At 44.4% G+C, this 24169-nt stretch overlaps 1 protein-coding gene across 10 annotated transcripts in view; it reads right to left on the bottom strand.

Moving 5' to 3' along the window:
• Positions 1-12164: 12164 nt before the first annotated feature.
• Positions 12165-24169, bottom strand: part of HDHD5 (haloacid dehalogenase like hydrolase domain containing 5) — a 25857-nt gene continuing 13852 nt past the window's right edge. For 2 of the 10 annotated variants that reach the window (XR_011439647.1, XR_011439652.1), the window contains exons 5-11: positions 23244-23277; positions 21358-21532; positions 19252-19440; positions 18319-19078; positions 15464-15577; positions 14618-14938; positions 12165-13771 (exon numbers count right to left, since the gene is read on the bottom strand). Coding sequence is in view for 3 of the 10 variants with exons in the window: in XM_023642868.2 (XP_023498636.2) it covers positions 18745-19078; positions 19252-19440; positions 21358-21532; positions 23244-23277 (732 nt within the window). In the remaining 7 variants the exon portion in view is untranslated. Of the gene's footprint in view, positions 13772-14617; positions 14939-15463; positions 15578-18194; positions 19079-19251; positions 19441-21357; positions 21533-23243; positions 23278-24169 lie in introns of those variants that run through there. The other 8 variants (XM_023642868.2, XM_005610823.4, XR_011439648.1 and 5 more) reach the window with 7 other exon arrangements.

Below are 24169 nucleotides of genomic sequence, written 5' to 3'. Positions count from 1 at the left end.
TAGCCCAGGCCGCTACTGACTGTTTTCTGGGATGGATTCCTTCCTGAGGGCACCTTCCGAGTTCTGCTCCCCACCAGCTCTGCACTTCAGGAAGTGCAGGGAGCAAAGCCGCTCCTGTTAGGAGCGATGGTTCTTGGAGCTGAGCCAGCCTTCACAGGCTCCACGGTGTGAGAGACCCGGCTATGCCAGCTGGTGCCAAGGCCACCCGCGCGGGGCGCAGACGCAGCCTGCACTCACAAGTGAGCGTCACAGCAGGTCTGGCAGATGTTAGGGCTGAGCCAGTCCAGGTTGAAAAACGGATTGGGGAGCTGCCAACTGCTAATAGGAGTGATTATAGCCAATCTCCCAGCTCTCCCCCAGGGAAAACACCAGCCAACAGCTAACCTGAAAGCTGGCCCAAAACTTCTGCTGAAGTGAATGAAGCAGTAGAAGCAGAAGCAACCGATGAAGGCAAAGAACTGGGCTCCTGAGAGAACACTGAGGAACCACGCCCACTCCCCAGCCCCAGGCTGCACTACCCCGGCCCACTGGCACACTCTCCTCCTGCCCTCACCTGTCAGGCCTCCTCCCACAGGTGGCCCTGTGAGGACAGGCTTCCTCCCTGGTAACTGGGATTGTAACAGCCCTTTGAGGCTACCCTTTGTATTTCTGGGAAATGTGCTGTCAACTGGTCAGATTGACATTTCTGTATAAGATCCTTTAGCCCAATTTCTTTCAGGTCTGAGACCCTGAATCAAAAGACTCAGATAATAAAGATGATAAATCAGGGTGCACAATGGAATAAGTCGGTGGTCTGAGTATTGGAGGGATCTCTTCTTTGCACTGGTTTTTTTCTAATCTCCTGTGTACACACACACACACAGCCTTTGTTTCAGCCTAGAAAGGGCTTGACAAAGATGCGACAAGAATGAGAAGAAGGAAGGCAAAAAGACTTTCTCATAGATGAGTACAAATATCCCACAAGGATCTAGAAAAGGGAAGACAGTCACTGAGCACTCAAGAGCACCTAGGGTCTATGCTAGATATCTTACATACAATGCCTGGAAACTGAGAGACAGAGAGGTAAAGCAACTTACTCCAAGTCACACAGCTAATTAAGGGCAGAGTTAGGGGTAGATCTAGGCTTCCGACTCTCAGCCCAGGGCTCTCACCTGCCTACCACTCTCCTTCTCACAAACCTAGGATGGCAGCAGCTCATAGGCATCCTGGTAGACGAGGATAAACTAAGCAGATTTCAATCCAAAAAATATTTCCCTATGCACCTATTAAATGCTGGGCTCTGGATAAGACTCACCTGGGGACCTAATATTCTTGTCCTCCTGGAACAGAAAGGCTAATGTCTCATTGCCTTCCTGGAGCAGAGCAGATGGACTTGGAGGAAGGGAGAGATGTCCCTGGTCAGCTCAGAAGCAAAGGAAAGTTCAGGGAGGCAGGGCCAGCCCTACCTAGTACTGGACCATTGGCCCCATTCTTTACTGATCCATTCTCTGTTTCCTATTACTGGCCTCTTTCACCTGCACAGCAAGAATAAAGACCGGGTCCAAAGGGAACTCTCAGGAGGCATGGGGTGGGGGCGGGTTGTTGTGGAGCCTCACAGGTGACCCCTATGAAAAGACACAAGCAGGGCCCTCCGGTCCTCAGTCACACAGTCCCCATACTGACTCTCAGAAAATGAAAGGGAAGCTGGTGGGAGCTGTGACTGAGCAGGGTGGGCCTGTGAAGCTTCGGCTTATTAGGAACTCGAAGCCTCAGAACTACGTGAGAGCTCTCGGGAGACAGACACTCCATGTCCCCCGCCTCAGAGGCCCCTGATGCCTGGAGCCAGGCTGTGCCCTGAGCCGCTCCGTGGATGTCTCCTGGTGATGCTGCTACCCTCCCGGATAAAGGAGAAGTCCCAGCATCAGTGCCTCCATGTGTCAGTCCCTGCGCTAGGTGTGGGCTTCCTGAAAAGCAGCAAGTCCTTTCCTAGGAGTCCAGACTGGGAGGGAGACAGACACGTAAACAGTAAAGCACAATAAAGTGCTATGAAGGTTATGACCAAATTCTATACATGGTCCAGAAGAGGTACAAATTAGAGGCAGTGAAGCCTTCAGAGAAGAGGCGACGTGAGTGCTGTTGAGAAAGATAAGCCGACGTTGGTTAGCAGAAAGGAGGTGGAGTCGAGTCAGGAGAACATGCTAGGGTAGAAGGAGCAAGATGAACAAAGGACCTAAGGTATGAAATAGCGTTTAAGGAATTATAAATATTTAGCAGTGCTTAAATATGAAGTACAAGGAGAAGACGCAATGAAAGATAAGGCTGAGGAAATAGGCAGGGGCTAAGTTACAGAGGACCTCATGTGCCAGGCTGAGCTAGGGCTGCATTCTGAGAGAACAGGGAACTCTCGAAAGCAGAAATATTACATGAATAGATTTGCATTTTAGAAAAATCACTTTGTAGTAGAGCTATGGATTGGAGAGGAAAGAAAACAGAAGCAGACACTATGTTCCACTTCTGGCAATATTGTGAACAAATAATATACAACCTCCCTAGCATACAAGAAACACTAGATAAAATTTAACATCCTTTTAAATGCACAGTAAAGAGAGTAAGATAAATTCCTGGGGCCATAAATGAAGAGGAGACTGAAAACAAAAATGATGAGTGGAGCAAAGGACGCTGTGAGGCCCTTCAGATGAGGCAGACTTGTCTCAGTGAGGAATGCTGTTTAATACGGTGGGGACTATCCACCAGCAGCTATCTAAATTTAATATTATTTGAAATAAATTAAAATTTAAAATCCAGGTCCTGAGTCTCACTAACCACATTTCAAGTGTTCAAAAGCCCCGTGTGACTCGTGGCTGCTGTACGGGACAGCAGACGGAGGACAAGCCCGTCACCGTGGCGAGTTCTACTGGACAGCACTGATGGGGACTTGGACTTAACAGCCAAACAGATACAGGAGACCTGGCATTCACCCCAAAGGGGGCAAGAAGACAGAGCTGAGCTCCTACCTAAAATCAGGACCCTCAATGAAAGGGTGGACTAGCCACCCAAACAGGGAGACCACATGGAAATGAATGAACAGTGGCCTAGGTCTGAAGGGAAATAAAAAGCTCTCCTGGGATTTCATAACCATGGGCCTATTCCATTTGGGATTTGAAAACCTCATGCTGAGAAATCAACATAAAAATTACTTGTAGGCTGGTAAAAACTATGGGATGCCTAGCAAAAGCAAATATAAAACAGTTCTGGAGGGATGCAACTTCAACCCAGACCTTATAGGATTCCCATAGATAAAACACCAGTAAAAGGGAGCTCACAATCCCAAATTACAAAACACACAAGGAAATAACCCATCATGAATGAAAGCCCGCAGATAAAACAGACAGCAATGTTAAACCTCCCAAGAATTTTAGATGATAAAGGCTATATCAATAGGTTTACAATGATTAAGAACATAAAAAAGAACAAAATATTATGAAAAAGAATAACAGAAAAAGAAAAGAATAAGGCAGAGAGAAGTACATCCAAGAGTGGCAGTGTGTGGATTTCTGTGAATTTTCTCCCCTGTGAAACAACCATAATTGATGGATATTATAAAAAACAACCATTTAAAATTTCTGAAAGTTGTCTTAGGGCATCCAGCAAATGAAAAAGCATTTATTCAAGAATATCTACCAAATCTCAGTAAGAATGGTGAGAGTCTGGCATTTAAGCCACAACCTGCTCCCTCCCTTCCCCCAACTCAGTGTGACAGAAACTGTACTCCAGGTGAGTGTGGCCAAGAAGAAGGAGCTCCCTCTCCCCCATCTCCCAGTCTAGGATAATAGTTTCTCCCCAGGAGGGGCTGGTCACTGGCATTTCTAGTCTCCACCTCACCCCCAGCTTTGTGTGCAGAAACATTATTCCAAGAAAGCACAGCTAAGAGGTCTGAAGCTCCCTCCTTCCACCTAGTCCCTATTTGTAGAGTGGAAGATCTAATCCAGGCATTGCAGGCCAAAAATACTGGGCCAACCCACCGTGTCCCAGCTCACTTGTGGGATAGAGGTTCCATGCAGGGAGACACAAGCTGAGGAGACAAGGGGCTACTGCCCCCTCCTTCCATCCCCTTCCAACTCATAGAAAAAGTGTATCACACCAAGAAAAAGTGTACCCAGTCCCAGAGCAGGGGCACAGAGCTTCTGCCCTGGATGTAGAAACAGAGAGCTCTGTGGCTCAACCTAAGGAGACTGACTTTATTTAGAACAGTGTGGAGAAGTTTAAGCCTAAGGACACTGTTGAAAACAATGGAGATCTTGTGGTGAGTAATTTAGAGGAAGCTGGGAGTTCCATGATTGAACAAGCGAAACAAGAAACCAACTAGAACTAGCAGAGAGAACCAGAGAAAGGGACAACTAAAAAGAACTGACCTGGGGTCAGAGCAAGGCTTAAAGACTGGTCTTAAGAACTACCCCTGCAAACTTTACTGAATCAGATGTGGAGCAATTTATGCCCCAGGACATTGTCAAAAATAACAGAGCAATCAGCTGGCAATTAGTGTAGGTTAACAGCTGAGTGTGATACCAATACAGGCAGACCAGCCAGAAACTTAACAAGGAGATCAGGGGGAAAAAAGACAGTCAATGAGAACCCAGCTAAAACTGCAGCCATCCCAGGGGTGAAGGGCTACTGTGGGCACATCCAAGGCTACACTCTCTGAGAAGTGACATCAGAGGTATCATACTACAGGAAAAATAGACTTCACTGAATTTTTCCGGCCATAGCACTACACAACAACAAAAAGCAAACACCAGTAACGAAAAGTCCTGGGGTGGGGGTGAGGGGTCATGATCGGTTTCCAGAGTTGTGACAATATATTATCTTAAATATCCAGTTTTCAACAAAAAATTATAAGACATGTAAAGAAATAGGAAAGTGTGACCCATACACAGGGAAAGAAAGCCAGACAATAGAAACTGCCTTTGAGGGGCCCAGATGTTAGATTTAGCAAAGTCTTCAAAGCAGCTATTATAAATATGTTCAAAGAACTAAAGGAAACCATGCTTAAAGACTTAAAGGAAACTATGATGACAATGTCTCATCAAATAGAAAATATCTATAAAGAGAGAGAAATTATAATAATAATAATAAACCAATGGAAATTCTGGAGTTGAAAAGTACAATAACTAAAACAAAAAATTCCTTAGAGAGACAAAACAGTACATTTAAGCTGGCAAAAGAAAGAATCTGCAAACTTAAAGATACAATGACACAGATTAAACATTCAGAAGAACAGCGAGAAAAAAGACTGAGGAATAAAACGGAACCTCAGAGAGGTATGGGACACCACTCATCACATCAACATACACATGATGGGGGTACCTGAAGGAGAGGAGAGAAAGAAAGGAGCAGAAAAAAATATTCAAAGAAATAATGTCTGAAAACTTCCCATATTTGCTGAAAAACATTAATAATCTACACATCCCAGAAGCTCAACAAACTCCAAGTAGGATAGAGGTAGAGAATCTACATCCAGACACATCATAGTCAAAACGTTGAAAGGTAATGACAAAGAGAAAATCTTGAAAACAGCAAGAGAAAAGCTATATCACATACAAGGAATTCCAATAAGACTAACGGTTAACTTTTCGTCAGAAGGAGTGGAGGCCAGACAGCATATTCAATGACATATTCCAAGTGCTGAAAGAAAAAGTGAGACAAGGTTCTTATACCCAGCAAAACTGTCTTTTAAAAATGAAGATGAAATAAAGACATTTCTGATAAACAAAATCTGAGTAACCTGTTGTTAGCACACCTGTCTTATAAAAAATACTATACTGAAGAAAATTCTTCAGGTTGAAAGGAATAATTCAAATCCACACACAGAGAAAAACCAAAGAGTGTCAGTAAAGGCCATTATGTAGATAATTATAAATGACAATGTAATTGCATATTTCTTCTCTTTTATCCTAACTTATTTCAAAAGCAATTGCATCTTCATTACTGAAAGAAATCCATAATGACATAAAGAGACAGAAAGACATTCCATGCACATTGGTGAGAAGAATGAACACAGTTAAAATGTCCATACTTCCTAAAGCAATCCACAGATTCAGTGCAATCCCAATCAGAATCCCAATGACATTCTTCATGGAAATAGAACAGAGAATCTTAAAATTCATATGGGGCAACAAAAGACCCTGAATAGCCAAAGCAATCCTGAGAAAAAAGAACAAAGCTGGAGGCATCACAATCCCTGACTTCAAAACATACTACAAAGCTATAGTAATCAAAACTGCATGGTACTGATACAAAAAGACACACAGATCAATGGGACAGAATTGAAAGCCCAGAAATAAAACCACACATCTATGGACAGCTAATCTTCGACAAAGGAGCCAAGAACACACAATAGAGAAGGGAAAGCGTCTTCAATATATGGTGCTGGGAAAACTGGACAGCCACATGCAAAAGAATGAAAGTAGACCATTATCTTTTGCCATACACAAAAATTAACTCAGAATGGATTAAAGACTTGAAGGTAAGACCTGAAACCATAAAACTTCTAGAAGAAAATATAGGCAGTGCACTCTTTGACATCAGTCTTTTTTTGTGTGTATGTGAGGAATATTGGCCTTGAGCTAACATCTGTGCCAATCTTCCTTTATTTTTTATGTAGGATGCTACCACAATGTAGCATGACAAGTGGTGCTAGGTCCGCGCCAGGATCCAAACCTGCGAACCTCGGGCCACCAAAGTAGAGCATGTGAACTTAACCACTACACCACTGGGCCGGCTCTGACATCAGTCTTAAAAGGATCTTTTCGAATACCATGTCTACTTGGACAAGGGAAACAAAAGAAAAAATAAACAAGTGGGACTTTATCAGACTAAAGAGCTTCTGCAAGGCAAAGGAAACCAGGATCAAAACAAAAAGACAATCCATCAGTTGGGAGAAAATATTTGCAAATCATATATCTGACAAGGGGTTAATCTCCATAATATATAAAGAACTCACAAAATTAAACAACAAAAAAACAAACAGCCAGATCAAAAAGTGGGCAGAGGATATGAACAGACATTTTTCCAAAGAAGATATACAGATGGCCAGTAGGCAAATAAAAAGATGCTCAGCATCACTAATCATCAGGGAAATGCAAATCAAAACTACACTTAGATATCATTTTACACCCATTAGAATGGCTATAATCACCAAGACACAAAACAACAAATGTTGGGGAGGTTGTGGAGAAAAGGGAACCCTTATACATTGCTGGTGGGAATGCAAACTGGTGCATTTCCACTATGGAAAACAGTATGGAGATTTCTCAAAAAATTAAAAACAGAAATACCATATGACCCAGCTATCCCACTACTGGGTATTTATCCAAAGAATTTGAAAGCAACACTACAAAGAGACTTACGCACCTCTATGCTCATTGCAGCATTATTCACAGTAGCCAAGACATGGAAGCAACCCAAGTGCCCATCGACTGATGATTGGATAAAGAAGATGTAGTATATATATATATATATATATATATATATATATATATATATATACACAATGGAATACTACTCAGCCATGAAAAAGATGAAATCATCCCATTCACAACAACATGGATGGACCTTGAGGGTATTATATTAAGCGAAATAAGCCAGACAGAGAAAGACAAACACGGTATGATTTCACTCATTTGTAGAAGACAAAACACAAAAAGATAACAGTTTAGTGGTTACCAGAGAGAAGGGGTTTAGAGGGTGGGCACAAGTGGTGAAGGGGCACATTTATATTGTGACTGACAAATAATGTACAATTGAAATTTCACAATGTTATAAACTATTATGACCTCAATTTTTAAAAAAAGCAATCATGTCTTTTCATCAAATGGTACTGGAACAACTAGACATCCACATGCAAAGAAATGAATCTAGACACAGACCTTACACCCCTCACAAAAATTAACTCAGGGTGGATCACAGACCTAAATGTAAAACACAAAACCATAAAATTCCTAGAAGATAACATGGGAGAAAATCTAGATGACCTTGGATTTGGTAATGACTTTTTAGATACAACACCAAAGGCATGATCCATGAAAGGAAGAATTGATAAGCTAGACTTCATTAAAATTAAAAATTTCTGCTCTGTAAAAGACACTGTCAAGAGGATGAAAAGACAAGCCATGGACTGGGAGGAAAATATTTGCAAAAGACATATCTGATAAATGACTGTTATCCAAAATATACATGGGACCCTTAAACTCAACAATAAGAAAACAAACAAGCTGATTGAGAAACGGGCCATATGAAATAAGCTTATGAAAAGAAAGATGCTCAACATCATATGTCATCAGGGAAATGCAAATTCCAAACAGTGAGATACCACTACATGCCTATTAGAATGGCCAATATCCAGAACACTGACGACATCAAATGCTGGTGAGGATGTGGAGCAACAGGAACTCTCATTCACTGCTGGTGGGGATGCAAAATGGTACAGCCACTTTGGAAGACAGTTTGGCATTTTTACAGAACTAAACATACCCTTACCATATCATCCAGCAATTGCATTCCTTGGTATTTACCCAAAGGAGTTGAAAACTTATGTCCACACAAAAACCTGTACGTGATGTTTATAGCAGCTTTATTCCTAATTGCCAAAACTTGGAAACAACCAAGATGTCCTTCAATGGGCGAATAGATAAATAACCTGTGGTACATACAGACAATGGAATATTACTCAATGCTAAAAAGAAATGAGCAATCAAGCCATGAAAAGACATGAAGGAACCTTAAATGCATATTACTAAGTGAAAGAAGCCAATCTGAAAAACCTACATACTGTATGATTCCAAGTACATGACATTCTGGAAATGGCAAAATTATGGAGACAGTAAAAATGTCAGTGGTTGCCAGAAGTTAGGAGGGAGAGAGGGATGAATAAGTGGAACACAGGATTTTTAAGGCAGTGAAAACACTCTGTATGATCCTATAATGGATACGTGTCATTGTAAGTTTGTCCAAGCCCATATAATGTACGACACCAAAAGTAAACCCGTATGTAAACTAGGGACTTCGGGGGATAATGATGTGTCATTCTAAGTTCCTTGGTTGTAACAAATGTACCACTCTGGAGGGAAATATTGATAACTGGGGAGGCTGTGCCTGTGTGGAGGCAGGGGTGTATATGGGAAATCTCTGTATCTTTCTCTCAATTTTGCTGTGAACCTAAAACTGCTCTTAAAAAATTGTCTGAAAAAATTGCTTAAAACCATATGATTATAATTGTATTGTTGGGCCTTTAACATACACAAATGTAATATATTTGAGAATAACAGCACAAAGGAGGTGGGTGGGAGCAAAGCTGTATTAAAGCAAAGATCTGTCATAAGATGGTAATTTGAATCCTCAAAAATTAAAAGAACCAGAAATGGTAAATAAGAAGTTTAGTATGACAAACTGTATAAATATATACTTTCTCTCCCTTCTACTCTCAGCTTCTTCAAAAGACATAAAATTATATAAAGTAATAATTATAACAATGTATTGTTTGGTTTGTAACATACCTAGAAATTAAGATGTATAATAATAGCACAAAAAAGGGAATAGAAATATACAGAAGTATAGTTTCTATATCTCACTGGAATTAAATTGATATAAATTTGAAGCAGATTCTCATAAGCTAAGATGTATGTTGTAAGCCCTAGAGCAACCACTAAGAAAAAACTTAAAAATAGTTTAAAAATCATTAAAGAAATTAAATGTTATACTAGAAAAAGTTGATACAAAAAAGGAAAATTTTTTTAAAAGACCTTCAGATTTCAAATATATAGTCATTGAAAAAAATTTAATAGTTTAAGCAAAACGTAGACACAATTCAAGAGTTAGTAAATTTAATAATATATCTGAAGAAATTCTCTAGAATGCAGCACAGAGAGCTAGAGATTGGAACATATAAAAGAGAGATCCAAAGACATAGTGGATGAATTGGGAAGATCCAAAATATCCCTAATAGAAATTCCAGAAGTAGAAACCAGAAAGAATGGGGGAAAGGCAATAAAGAAATTTTGGCTGAGAATTTTCCAAAATTGATGAGAGAACTTCTCCAATTCATGATTAGGAATTGCAATGAATCCTAAACAGGATGAATAGAAATAAACATGCTCCTAGATGCTTTGATGTGAAACTATAGAATGTCTAAACAAGGAAAAGATCTTAAGAGAAACCAGACAGTAAAAACAAACTACTTGCAAAGAGCAATAGTTATGGGGTCAGCTGGCTGGCTCAGCAGTTAAGTGCCCACATTCCACTTCGGCGGCCCAGGGTTCACTGGTTCGGATCCCAGGTGCGGACATGGCACCCCTTGGCACGCCATGCTGTGGTAGGCATCCCACATAGAAAGTAGAGGAAGATGGGCACAGATGTTAGCTCAGGGCCAGTCTTCCTCAGCAAAAAGAGAAGGATTGGCAGCAGTTAGCTCAGGGCTAATCTTCCTCAAAAACAAAAACAAAAACAGTTACATATATATATTTTTTTAATTGCAGTAACATTGGATTATAACATTATATAGCTTTCAGATGTACCTTGTAATATATTTCAAATTCTGTGTGGATTACATAATGTTCACCACTCAAAAACTAATTATAGTCCATCCACTCATGTGTGAGCCTAATCACCCCTTTTGCTTTAACCCCTCTTCCCCTGTGGTAACCACCAGTCCAATCTCCATTGCTATGTGCTTGTCGTTGTTTTTATCTTCTACTTATGAGTGAGATCAAACAGTATTTGACTTTCTCCCTCTGACTAATTCGACTCAGCATAATACCCTCAAGGACCATCCATGTTGTCACAAATGGCCGGATTTCATCATTTCTTATGGCTGAGTAGTAGTCTATCATGTATAAATACCACATCTTCTTTATCCATTCATCCCTTGATGGGCACCTAGGTTGCTTCCATGTCTTGGCTATTGTGTATAATGCTGCAATGAACATAGGGGTGCAAGTATCTTTATGCCTTTGTGTTTTCAAGTTCTTTGGATAAATACCCAGCAGTGGGATAGCTGGATCTATCCTTAATTTTCTGAGGATACTCCATACTGCTTTCCATAGTGGCTGCACGAGTTTGCACTCCCACCAGCAGTGTACGAGGGTTCCCTTCTCTCCACATCCTCTCCAACATTTGTTGTTTCCTGTCTTGTTAATTATAGCCATTCTGACCAGAGTGAGGTGATACCTCATTGTAGTTTTGATTTGCATTTCCCTGATAGCTAATGATGTTGAGCATCTTTTCATATGCCTGTTGGCCATCCATATATCTTCTTTGGAGAAATCTCTGTTCAGATCTTTTGCCCATTTTTTAATTGGGTTGTTGGTTTTTTGGTTGTTGAGATCTATGAGTTCTTTGTATATTTTGGATATTAACCCCTTATCTGATATATGTTTTGCACATATCTTCTCCCAGTTGTTAGGTTGTCTTTTCGTTTAGAACAACAGTTGTACTGACAGCAGACCTCTCATCAGAAATAATAGAAGCCAGAATGCAATGGATAGTTAAAAAGAAAAAAGCTAAATATATCTGTAATCACAATAAATGTCCTATTAAATAACAGAGATTATCAGATTAGATTTTTTAAAAATTTCCAGCTATATGCTTTTACAAAAAAATATCCCTAAAATATAAAGACATTGAAAGTAAAAGGCTTAAAAATATATATGTATGTACACATATATATTTTTAACATATTTATAAAAATAAACCAGGAAAATATTAACTAAACTTAAGCTGGCATGGCTATATTAACATTAGAAAAAAATAAACTTCATGCCCAAGAAAATTATGAGGGATAAAGAATTTCACCGTATAATGATAAAAGAGAGAGAAGAGCATAGTAGTTAAGGACACACACTCTAGAACCAGACTACCTGGGTTCAAATCCTGACTCCACCACTTAGAAGCTGGGTCACCTTGGGCAAGTTACTTAACTCTCTGTCCTCAATTTTCTCATCTGTAAAATGGGGACAGTAGTTCCCAATTCATAGAGTTGTTATGAGGGATAAATGAATTAATATATCAAGAACACTTAGAAAATGCTTGGCACAAGGTGCTATATAGCTATTTGCGCTATAAAAGCACCAAGTTCCAGAAAGACACCATAGTTCTGAACTTCTACATACACAATAACACAGCTTCAAAATACATAAAGCAAAATGGATAATATTATAATTAGACATTGGCAAATACCTAATTAGAGTGGGAGGTACAAACACATCTCAGTAATTGATAGACCAAACAGATAAAACAATGGTAAATATACATACAAGTTTAACGACATCATTAACAAGCTTGATTTAATGGCCAAATATAAAACTCTCTACCCCTGAAAATTAGATACTACACATAGTTCACAAATGCATATTCAATATTTATAAAACCTAACCATGTACAGATCATATTCCTTGACCTCAAAGCAATTAGATTAGAACACAGGAACAGAAAGACAACCAACCACTCCCCATATATTTGGAAATTTTAAAACATACTTCCAAATAACTTATGCAAAAAGTGGAAAATATTTAGAACTAAATGATCACAAAAACACTGCTTGTCAAAAGGAATGGGACACAGCCAAAGCAAAACTTAGGGGCAAATTTATAGCCTTAAGTGTTTGTGTTCAAAAGGAGAAAGACAAAAAATTAATAAGCTAAGCATCCAAATTAATAAGTTGGAGAAAGAACAACAGAGTAAATGCAATGAAAACATACAGAAGGAAAAATTAAAGAACAGAAATAGTAAAAACTGATACTTAAATACACAAATATCTGGCATGATTTATTAAGAAAAAAAGGGAGAAAGCATAAATAAGCAATACAGGAATGAAAAAAGTGATCTAACTACAGAAACAATAGAGATTTTTAATGATAAGAATTTATGAACAACGTTACACCAATGTATTTGAAAACTTCGAGAAAAATGGAAAATTCTCTAGAAAAATATGACTTTCCCAAACTGTCAGAAGTAGAAAAATCTGAATATACATTTAATTATTAAAGAAATTTAATCAGTAATTAAAAGTCTCCCCCACAAAATTTACCAGGTCCAGATGGTTTTGTGTGTTCCACAAATATTGAAGGAACTGATAATCCCACTTTAAACAAACTGTCCCAGAAAACAGGAAAAGATGAAATGGGTCACCATTTATTTTATGAGGCTAATACAACTGATATCAAAACCAGACAGTCATAGACAAATGTTGGCCAATCTCATTTATGAACACACACAAAGAGCTCTGAAACAAAACATAGCTAGAAGAGCCAACCAAAGGCAGCGTGACCACATGGGCATCATCACAGGGATGACAGGCAGAGCCAAAGACGAAGAACATCTATCAGTGTAATTCACCACATTAACAGGTTAAAGGAGAAAAACATTTATGATAACTCCATACATATAGAGAAACAAGTTTCAACATTTATTCATGAATTGAAACAAAAACTAAACAAAACAGAATTTCTTTATCCTAGTAAACAGTGATATGGCGACAGAGACAGGCTAGATGCTGACAGATCCCATCTCCTTTTCCCAAACACAGAGAAAGACCACGTTTCCCAGCCTCTTGGGAGGTGCATTGGAACCCTGCGCCTGGCCAGTGGATATGGACAGAAGTGACGTACACCAGTCTCAGGTCTGGCCATAAATCCTTTCACAGTCACGCATTCTCTCTCCATCTTCCACAGAGACCTTAGAAACCACGTGTTGGAGATGACAGCATCGCAAAATGGACAGTGTCTGGATCCCTGAGTCCCACCTGGAGGGGAAAGGCCATGAAGCCACTTAGCCCACATCAGACTATGAAACAAACAAGAAACAAATACTTATTTTGTTAAGCCACATTTTCATATATTGCATATCCGCGTGTCTGAGTGCTATCTTGTCCCACTGGTTTGTATCCCTCCCTCTGCCAATGGAACACTGTCTTAATTACTGTAACTTTATAAAAATGTTTGCAATCTGATAGGGCCGAGTCCAGGGTAAAGACAGTGATGACCTCTTCCAGGACAAAAACAGTTTCTCGTGTCTTAGCCCGGGGCTTAGTATGTGCTCAACAGTCTTTTGATGAGTGAATAAACGAAGCCAAAAGAGGAAGTTAGAAAGACCAAGGGGAAAAGCAGACAAAGAGGGACATGCCCTCCCCTCACCAGAGAGAGGTCCCGGGAGTGCCAAGGCTGCTCTGGCAGAGTGTAAGCCAGAAGGCTCAAGTCAGAGTGGGAGGAGGGGGGGAGGAAGTTTCAAGCTAAACCCCTCCTCTCTGCCTCACAAGAAAGAGAAAATGACATAAGGCTGTGGGAACCAAGAGCTGGAGGAGCCTGGAAGCAAAAGCTGAAGCTCTGTCAGCTTCCCAGCAGTTCACACCCTGAGACAATCCTCCCACCTCCAACCCCCAAAGCTGCCAAGAGCCCCAGGCAGAGAAGCAGGCGTCCCAGCACAGCCGGCCTCAGCAGCACCACACAGCACTGGGGAAGTGACAGAGTGATTGGGGGAAAAACAACTATTATAGCTGAGATATTTTAAAATCCGCCCTCCAGGCAGCATCCGGTTGCCACAGCAACCCTAGCTCCGCTGGGGGTCCTGATTGCCGGCTTGCTCACCGCACCTGCCTTGGGAGCCCGAGGTGTCCTCAGGAGGCCAGAAGCTGCTGCCACCAAGGGGCACACTGAGGAAGTGCCCCTGTGTCTGACGCCAAGCTGCTTCTATGTGCTCACTGTGAACACCTGATGGCATCGTTTTGTTCAAGGTTAATAATTTCATTATAAATATGTGCTCACTTCCTGTTCAAATTGACTCACAAAGTCTTTTTCGTTTTGTATTCACTTGGCTCCAACAAACACAAAAAGGAAACATCTTCATTCAGTTTGGCGTTGAGCAAACGAAGCAGTTGGTTTTGAGTTTTGGTTCCACGGTTTAGACAAAGCCCCTAAGGAACAAGATTGGCAATGGAACTGAGAGGCTGGCCCTGCTCTCCAACATAGATTTGCATAAGTAATGTTGCTGTACACATGCTCTCTGGACCCCGTCTAGAATAGCTTGCAGTATCTTTAGGAAACCCAAACAAGTAAGAAAAGGAGAGAGGAGCCACAGAGCCAGAACGACTGCTAGTCAAAGGGACAGAGGCAAACAGACACAACTGCTGTCATTCTCTCTCTTCAAACTGGAGCTAAGTATTCTCGACTCTGGCAGCGTTCCTCCCCATGTAGCCACGTTTTCCAACTCACTTCTGCTCTCACTTGGCATTCCATTTGGTAAGCTCGACCCATCTGGCCCAAGGAGAGCCCACCTTGCCTGTATCTCCAACAGTAGCTGCTCTGGGACATAAAGCAATGCGTGGAGGAAGGACAGTGGCGGGCTGGGGTCAGGAAGGTCTTTGGTGCATGTCTTGGGGAGAACACTGGGCTCGGAGTTAGGAGTCCCAACTCTAGGCCCAGCCCCTCCATTTACTAACCGACTTTGGACACATCATCACTGAGGTGAACCCCACGAGGCAGGTGTTGTCGCCAATGACGTCACTGCTGTGGCACCTAGAATGGCACACGGCCCCAGCAGTCTTCAAGTGTTTCTGAAATGAAAGCATGGATGAATGGTCTCTGCCTGGGCGCCTTCATTTATAAAAGTGAGAGAGAGGAATTGCCTCTCTCCATTAGGGGCTTCGTGAGGCTCTAACAAGCATGGACAAAGGATGTCTGCTTTAAAATGCTTTGGTCAGGCTGGGTTTGAAAAGGTTAACTGATATGCAAATACGAGCTAGCCAGACTGTTACCTGACCAGCAGTTCAGACGACTGACAAGGGGCTTCGCTGGCTAGGGCTTCACCCGTTCCCTCAGAGCACTGGAGGAAGTCCTCGTAGCTCCCGCCTTCTGGGGCCCAGGAGCTGGAGTTGTACTGCTAGTTGCCCACCTCACATCCATCCCACTAGCCTCCCCTACAAACAGACCCTGATTTTGTCTGAGCAACAGTGTGCCCTGTCCCTGCCTCCGCGCAGCTACTGGTGACCCTGTGGCCCAAATGTAGTCCACAAGAGAGGACTGGAAGTCCTGAGGTGGAACTTCCGGAAAGTCCTTTACAGGGAGTCCAGCTCTACTGGCTTTGTCTTTGCCCTTTCCTCCTTCCTCTTGGGAATGTGGCTGCAAGGCCTGGAAGGGTACAGTGCCAGCCTGCACCTGGACAGACACACACGCTAAGACGGTGGCGGGCAAGGGCCTGCACCCCGGGTGACACCCTGGAGCTTGTTCCGCAGCCCAAATGCCCACCTCTGAACTTCTTACTTAGAAAAATGACCACCTACTTGTTCAGCCACTGTACTCAGATTTCTGTGGCAAACAGCTGAACAAAATCCTAAATTAAACAGTACTTCACTTAAAATAGCTCATTTCTGAAATACACATTCCCAATGCCAATTTTACAGACGAGAAAACGGAAGCTTGGAGAAGTGAAGGAAATTGCCCAAGGCCACATAGCTGGTGAGCAACAGAGCTGGGCTTCGATTCCATGTCAGTCTGACTCCAAGACCCTTCGTCTTCTCACTTTTGCCATACTCCCCAAGGGAGAAGAAAGGAAGGAAAGCCGTGTTTGTCTCTAAGGACCCTACAGGAGGTCTTTCAGGGTCTGAAACCCTGCCAAGTGCCAGGCATGTAGGTGTGGGGATAAAGAATGAGTCAATATGGACAATGTCCATGCAGCTCATATTTTAGTAGAAAACATAGATTAAGGACGTAAATATAGGTCATGAGGTGATAAGGACTATGGAAAACATTCAGCAGCATAAGAGGGCTAGAAACTGCTATTTTTTTTAGGAAGTTGAGGGATTCTCTTTGAAGTGACATATGCACCAGACCTTTAAGAAGTGATCAGAAAACAAAAAAGGGATAGAGCAAGTCATGTGGATATCAGAAGGCAGAGGGAATGCAAGTTCAGGGGCCCCGAGGAGGAGCGGACAGTGGCCCAGCAAGAGAGCCAGCACGGCTAGTGTGTGGTGACTGAAGGGGAAGGGGTAGGCCCGAGAAGCCGTGGTGGAACAGGATGCAGAGGCATTTGTGCGGTGGTCAGGAACTCTGGCTTTGACTCTGAGTGAGACAAGAAGTCAGAGGAGGGTTTTCAATCAGAATAGATCAAATGTACGATCTGACTTCTGGGCCCCCGAGTGGAAAGTATCAGGGAGGGAGAGAGGGAAGAGAGGAGGCAGGGAGGCCAGAGATTAGGTTTCTGCAAGAATCCAGGCGAGAGATGCCAGCAGACTGGACCAGCGTGGTGTTGAAGGCTGGAGAGTGCCCTTAGTCTGGTACATTCTGAAGGCAAAGCTGACAGGATCTGCTGGTGGACTGGACTGGACGTGGGAAATGAGAGAGAGAGAGAGAGAGAGAGAGAAGACAAGGATGAAGCCAAGCCTTCAGCCTAAACAAGAAAAAAGGAGTGCTACTGTCTCAAGTGGGGAGGATTAGAAGACCCAGATTACTCGGGGTACTGGAGGGGGACCAGCTGCGTCCTGCACGCGGTTAAGCTCTGATGCATGTGGAATGAGCACAGCTCCTCATCCTCCTTCACGAAACTCGTTCAGTCAGCTTCCAGGACACCAGCTCTCAATTCCCATCCCGTGTCACTGGCCGCTGTTTCTCAATTTCCTATGTTCCCTCCCCTCTCAATGACTACCAGGCATCCAAACAGAGGTGTCAAGAGGTGGGTCAGATAGAGCCAAAGTAAAGAGTGTTTTAAGAAGGGAAGGAGTAATCAGCTTGTGTCAAATGCAAACAACTGCTGGAGTCAGATGAGGACGAGAACTGACTAGGGGATTTGGCAAGCGTGAGGTCCTAGGTGACACAGACCATGGAAAGATGGAACTGGATTACTCCTAGAGGAGGAATAAAAGAAACACATACTTTCCAGAATCACTGTAGGAAAGCTCCTTCCTTTACAACAAACCATAAACCAGATCCTTTTTCTTTTCCACATCAGGAAAGACGCTAAGGATATGCCAAAGCCTGGCATGCACTCACTCCCAGACAGCCTGGGGCTTCACAGCCCGGCCTGGGGGGTGGGGGTTGTGGGAGAACAGCAGCAGGAGAGCGGACATCAGCACCTTACGGGAGGAAAATGCCACCAACTTCTCTGCCTCAAGGTCGCCCACACACTCACCCACTGTCGTTCCCCCACAGGGCTTTCTAGTACATTCCAGACAGAGCTTCAGAAGAGACAGCATAAGGAATATTTATTATGATTATTTTAATTTAAAAAAATAAGTCCCAAAGTCTGTAGGCAATAAGCTAAAATACAATAAAAAGTAGTATGTGAGTGTTAGTTACACACCTTGCTGGCACGCAGTGGTTGCTTCAATGCAGACAAAAGCCCTGCAGAAATTTCCACATTATTCCACACCACCTCCCCTTTTTTCAGAAGTCCCTTCTGAAATGATGAGGGAACTGAGGCACAGAGGTAAAGGGACTGGCCTGAGGTCAGAGTGCTAGGAGAGGCAGACAGGAATGAGGCCCAGAAAATCCTGAAGTTCTATCCAAAATGCTACCCAGGGTACAATTCTGTGGCAACTGCCCAGCAGAAAAAAAGCCACTGTCTTCTTGCGAGAGACCAATAACATCACACTGTGGGCCAGCAGGAAGAGTGTCACGGTAAGCAGGCCCTGACTCGATGCCCAGTGATCTGGGCTAGAGCGAGCCAACAGGACCCCTAGGGCTGCAGGCTCCCTCCCACCCCTTTGCCCCCACTGCCCAGCCCTCGCTACAAAGCCCAGCCCTCCTTGTGGAAAACCAGCTGCACAGCCTCGTCCACGTCGTGCACAATGTGGGATGCCTCCATGAGCTCCTGACTGAAGCGGAAGTCCCGGTGCCCGTGGAAGGGAGGCTCTTCTCCCCTCTGTGCAGGCTCTGTGGACACCGGGACCTTGGGACTGTACACGCCAGTGCACACCAGGATGGAGGTACAGCTCTGGGTGGCTGAGGGACGCTGCTTCCACAGGCCACCGGCCCCCAGCTCCTGTGCCCCATCATGCTTCACCATCTGCAGGTACTGGTGGAACAGGTTGGCACCGTAGACATCAGACATAGGGTTATCACTGGCAGGGGCAGCCACACCGGAAAAAGAAAGAGGAGAAAACCCGAGTTCAGTGTTGCAAGGCAAAGCAGCAGAAGACAGTTGTGGGGAGAGAGGTGTGCACTAGGCGTGGGGACACAGGGAGGTGAGTGGGTGGGGAGGAAGGGAAGGATGAGGAGATGGAGCAGAGCTCACCCTACAGCATAGAGGTTCTGGATGGGCGCGACCCAGCCCCGCCTCTCCGCCTGCTGCCTGATCAGGTCCTCTGCGTACTGGTAAGTGAGGATGCTGGGTTTGCCCATCAGGCCCTCATATCTCAGCTCTTTGCCCGTCACTTTCTGGTAAATGGTTTCCAGGCACAGCAGAAAGGTGCCGTGGCCAAACCTGCCAGAGAAAAGAGCCCAGCAACTCAGCCCTCTCCTCCCAGGCTCCTCCTGGCCACCTGCCATTCTCTAAGCAGTACCCTACACACCAACCTGTGACTCCAGGGCCCTGATGGGGAGAGGTCAAAGTGAAATTACTTCTAGTAAGAAGTAATTATATTTATTACCTATGTTTACGACCCGCTTTTATCTAATAACATGCTCACGCACTGGAGATGACATCTCACATTTAACTCTCAGAAACACCCTATGAGAGAGCTATCACTGTCCTCATTCTACAAGTGAGGACCTTGAGGCAGAGAGAGACGAAGGACCTTGCCCAACGTGGCAGAGCTAGGATTACAACCAGGCAGTCAGACTCCAGAAACCAAAGTTTAAATTCTGCTTTAGATTTGTGGCAGACTACTGGCTGCCATTCTCCTCTTTTTCCTTAGAGCAAATTTGCAGCGGAGAATATTGCCACTGGGTGTGAAAAGTACATTCCCATGCTTCCATTGCAGCTAGGAGTGCAGCCATGTGACTAAGCTATAGCCAGAGTCAATGGATCCAGAAGTGCTGGGCTAAACTTCTAGGAAGTACCCTTAAAATTGGAAAGGGGTGCTCATCTCCACCTCCCCTACTTCTTCCTGCTGTCTGGAATGCTGACATGATGGCTGGAGTTTGGGCAGCCACGTTGGATTATGTAGTGAAGGGCTAAGGACTGCACAGCAGGAAGACAGAATGTGCCTGTGTCCCTGACAAGTAGCCTTCCACACAAGCCTGGACTGCCTACCCCAGACCTTTTTTGACATGAGTAAGAAATAAACTTCTGTCTTGTATAAGACATCTTTGTTACGGGTTTTCATCCCTTGCTGCTAAACCAAATCCTAACTGATACTGTACAATATATTAAAGTTATATTTCAGCGTCACTTACACATACATATAACAAATTCTATTTCCAATTTTTAAATTTTTGACTGAAAAATTAATCTTAAGTCTGGTTTATAAATAGAAATGTGCCCCTTGCTATTCAGTCCACAGCTTGTATAACCAAACCCCTCACCTGGCGTCAGCACACCCTAACTCTAGGAAGAATACTTCAAAGAAAATCCCTAACCTCGAGCTGCAGAAATACACTTTAAAAGTAACACGAGAGAACGCCTTAATCCCCTTCTCCCTGGGGCTGTTGAGTCATGCGACTTAAGGCAGAACGGGGCCCTGCTGCCCTCTGCTGAAGGATCACTCGCACAGCTACTGGGAGTCAGCGGCAGCGAGAGAAACTCTTAGACTTTGGCCTTGCAGATAAGAGCAGCCACACAATCCACAGCAGCTGTCAGCTGTCCTTTCAGGAAGGCTCTTTGCGGGCCTGAAAAGGGCTGCCTGTGCTGTGCTCGGCCTCAGAAAAGGACAGGACAGATGCCATCTGCACAGCCGAGCAGGGTGTGTGGGCCTGTGGGAAAGTCACGTAGGCACTGGTTCTCACTCCTGGTCTCCACAATCTCAGAATAACTCTTGCTTGCCTCTCCCCCTCATCTTACGTGCCAGAGACACACGGAAGTGAAAGAACCAGGCCCCAGGGAGGAGGGGCAGCGGAACAATCTGCACGGGCACGCCTCGGCAACCGCCCAGCCTTTGGGTTCCGCTGGTCAACACCAGCATGTTCTGTTAAGACTCTGGAGGGCAAGGGTCGTGTGTTCAAGATCATCTCAACATAGCTTCAGTGCTCAGTAAGCTGTAGTTTTTGTTTAATCATTAAAATGTGAGGTGATCCTTGAAACCCCTCCCAGAAGGCCAGATTTCTGTGCAACTGCAGGGCCCCCAGGTAGGTGTCTGACCACCCAGAGCATCAGAATGACGGAGGAAGCATCAGCAGGGCAGCCTAGGCAGCAGCTGGAAGTGGACCACCAGGGTCAAGACCAGGGACTCTGTGTCCTCACCTGGGCATCTTGGCTTCAGCCATCCAAAGGAGATCCATGTTGCTGGCCAGGACAGGGAGATGAGGATAGGGGGCCGTCGCCAAACCAGTCCCTGGGTTCCCATTGCTGAGAAGGACATCCATGATCAGCTGCAGGCTTGTCTCCCAGCGGACTGGCTCCCCAAGGAGGAGCACCCCTTTAAAGAGCAAAGGCATGGCGGTGAGGGTTGCAGGGCACTCAGCCTACCCTCCATGGCAGGTAGCTAGCGGAAGGCCCTCAGGAGGCCAGCCGAGGCCAGTGGGTGCCACCCAACCACCAACTCTTCCCTGTGGTGCCCTCACCATAGCCATGACAGGGGACCCTGAATCAGCCTTGAAAGAGCCCCTCTCCCACTGACCCGTGGGGAACGAAGCCCAGGGCTCAGGAAGGAGGTTCCTGAGGGCGCCCATCTCCAGTGTCCACCGGTGCTTCCCAAAGGAGGTTAAGAAAAGGCAGCAGCAGTCTCAGGCCCGCTTTATCCTGCCAAAGGATGCTCTCCCCACCACCTCACCCTGCAGGGACTGGGCAAAGGGCCCACCTCCCTCAGCCGCTTCTCTCTGAGCCCCAGGCCAGTAAACCTAATGGCGAGGAGAGGGGGATCTGGACTGACAGAGACCTGAGCTCCAAGCCTGACTCTGCCAACTGTCCTCTGTGACTGTGGGCAAGGTATGTACCTCTGCTAAGCCTCAGCAGCCTGGACTAGAGAACACCACCTACTGCCATTACGAGGACAAAAGGGAGATATAATAAATAAAGTGCTTAACGATGCTGGACCCAGCACTCAAAAACGGAAGCTGCTGCTATCAACTACAAGACCAGTGAACTGAGCCAGCGCAGCAGCCCCGGGGAGCAGTGCCCCCGCTAGGGAGGTGGTCTAGAGACCAGAGGATGGGTTTTCACTGTCACAATGACTAACACTTAGTGGGTGAGGGTTGGGGGGGCGCGGGAGGCAAGATGCTCAGGACGGTCCTGCACAATCACAAACTTTCCCACCTCCTATGAAGGCGAGTGTGCAATCTGACACTCACACAGGTGAGCACCCTGTTGAGAACTACTTGAACCTACGTTCTCATTCCATTCTACGTGTAAACACAGAGGACTGGGGATACGGTCTTAACAAACACTGATTTTTCCAAAAACGTAACTATAAGTTAGGAGAAGACTGTACTTTATTTTTTCAAAACTTTATTAAGAGTTGTTCCCTATTTTGGAAAATCATTTCACCAATGACAATGCTGCCTCAAATTTCTGAGTCACCAATAAAACACATTTCTATCACACCTATAAACACACTCACATCAGTCTGCACTTGCAGCCGTAACACTCAGGGTGACTCTGTCTATGGTCATTTTAGCAGCTCCTTATGTCTGATTGGATTATTATTACATATTGAAAAACATATTCCTTTACTAAAAATGTTTCCTCTCATTTTTCCCTATTTCAATTCAGGCTTCATACTGAACTGATTAATTTTTAATATATGTGTAAAGGAAAGATATTATCTATGAATCTCATTTTGCGGTGGTAAAGGGGACATTACAACATTTTTGTTATATAAGGGGAAAACTGGGATTAAGAGGGTTGAGAAACACTGGACTACATTACCTCTAGGTACCTTTCCCCTCTAAGCTTTAAGCTTATGATTTCTCTGGAATAATCAGGCAATTGATACAGTGTAGGAAGGATTAATAATGAATGTCTTAGAGGTAGTGAGCGGCAAATCCTAGACCAGAACCCAAGTGAGCAGATGTCCAATGCCCCCAAGGCACTCCGCCCATCTGCAGGCAACTATCATACTAGAAAAGCCTGGAGGGCCTAGGGGAGAGAGAACACCCAGACCCACACCCACACAGGAGAGGAGCCATTACCTTCAATGGCGGGGAAATCACTCGGCGGAAGGGGCTGCCAGGAGACAAAGAGCAGGCCGTCAGTGCAACGGTCCCTTCCTACCACTGGACAACCACACACCACTTTCCGGGGAGGGGGGCAGGAGGAAAACACATTCCAGACAGAACAAAGATCACCCCCCGCTCTAGCCCAAGCTGAGGAGAAGCCAGAGACGACCGAGGAAGGTTCATGAAGAAAGGTGAAGAGAGAACGACCAGGCTGGTCACAGAACAGGCTGAGGGAGACCACATATAAAGGTCAGCCAAGAGGAAGGGCGAGTCAGCTGTCCTCCTCTGGTGAGGAGAGGAGATGAGATACAGGCCAAGCAAGAGTCTAGAACCAGGGAGCTAAAGATGAAGGGGTGTCTATGGAGAAAAGGGAGGCCATCAGGGCGTGATGCATCATTTCTCTTGATGTCAGATTAGGAGGCAGGAGCCTTCACTGAACCACCTCTTGGGGTCTGTTCCTTCCCCAGGTTATTACTGTCCTGGCTCTGCACTAGCCAGCCATGTATCCTGGGGTAAGTCACTTTCCCTGTGTGGGGCTCAGTCTCTGAGCCGTTCTGAGATCTGTTCCAACTCTGACATCCTGGTTCTCCACATAATCTGCATGGTTCTAAGAGAAAGCTCTCAACGGTGATGAAGGGCGCTATTCACGTGGAATGTTCTGGAGGAAGGAGGACTAGCGCTGTATAAACAAACAACAGTAAGCCTGTCTATTTATAACCGCATCTCATCACATTTTCCCAGTGGCCTGATTTAAAATATAGGCTGTGTGATATATAGAGTTCACACGAGGAGAAAGATGGCCAAGGGCCAGTGAGAGCCGGGCAGGCACGCTCCAGAGGATCACTGAGAGGCCCCGTGACTACCAACCAGAAGAGATGGGAAATCCAACCAGTGATTCA

The sequence above is a fragment of the Equus caballus genome, chromosome 6 (genome assembly GCF_041296265.1).
Source record: "Equus caballus isolate H_3958 breed thoroughbred chromosome 6, TB-T2T, whole genome shotgun sequence".
Lineage (NCBI taxonomy): Eukaryota > Metazoa > Chordata > Mammalia > Perissodactyla > Equidae > Equus > Equus caballus.
The sequence above is the reverse complement of the archived record's forward strand: the minus strand, read 5'-3'. Positions and strand labels throughout refer to the sequence as shown.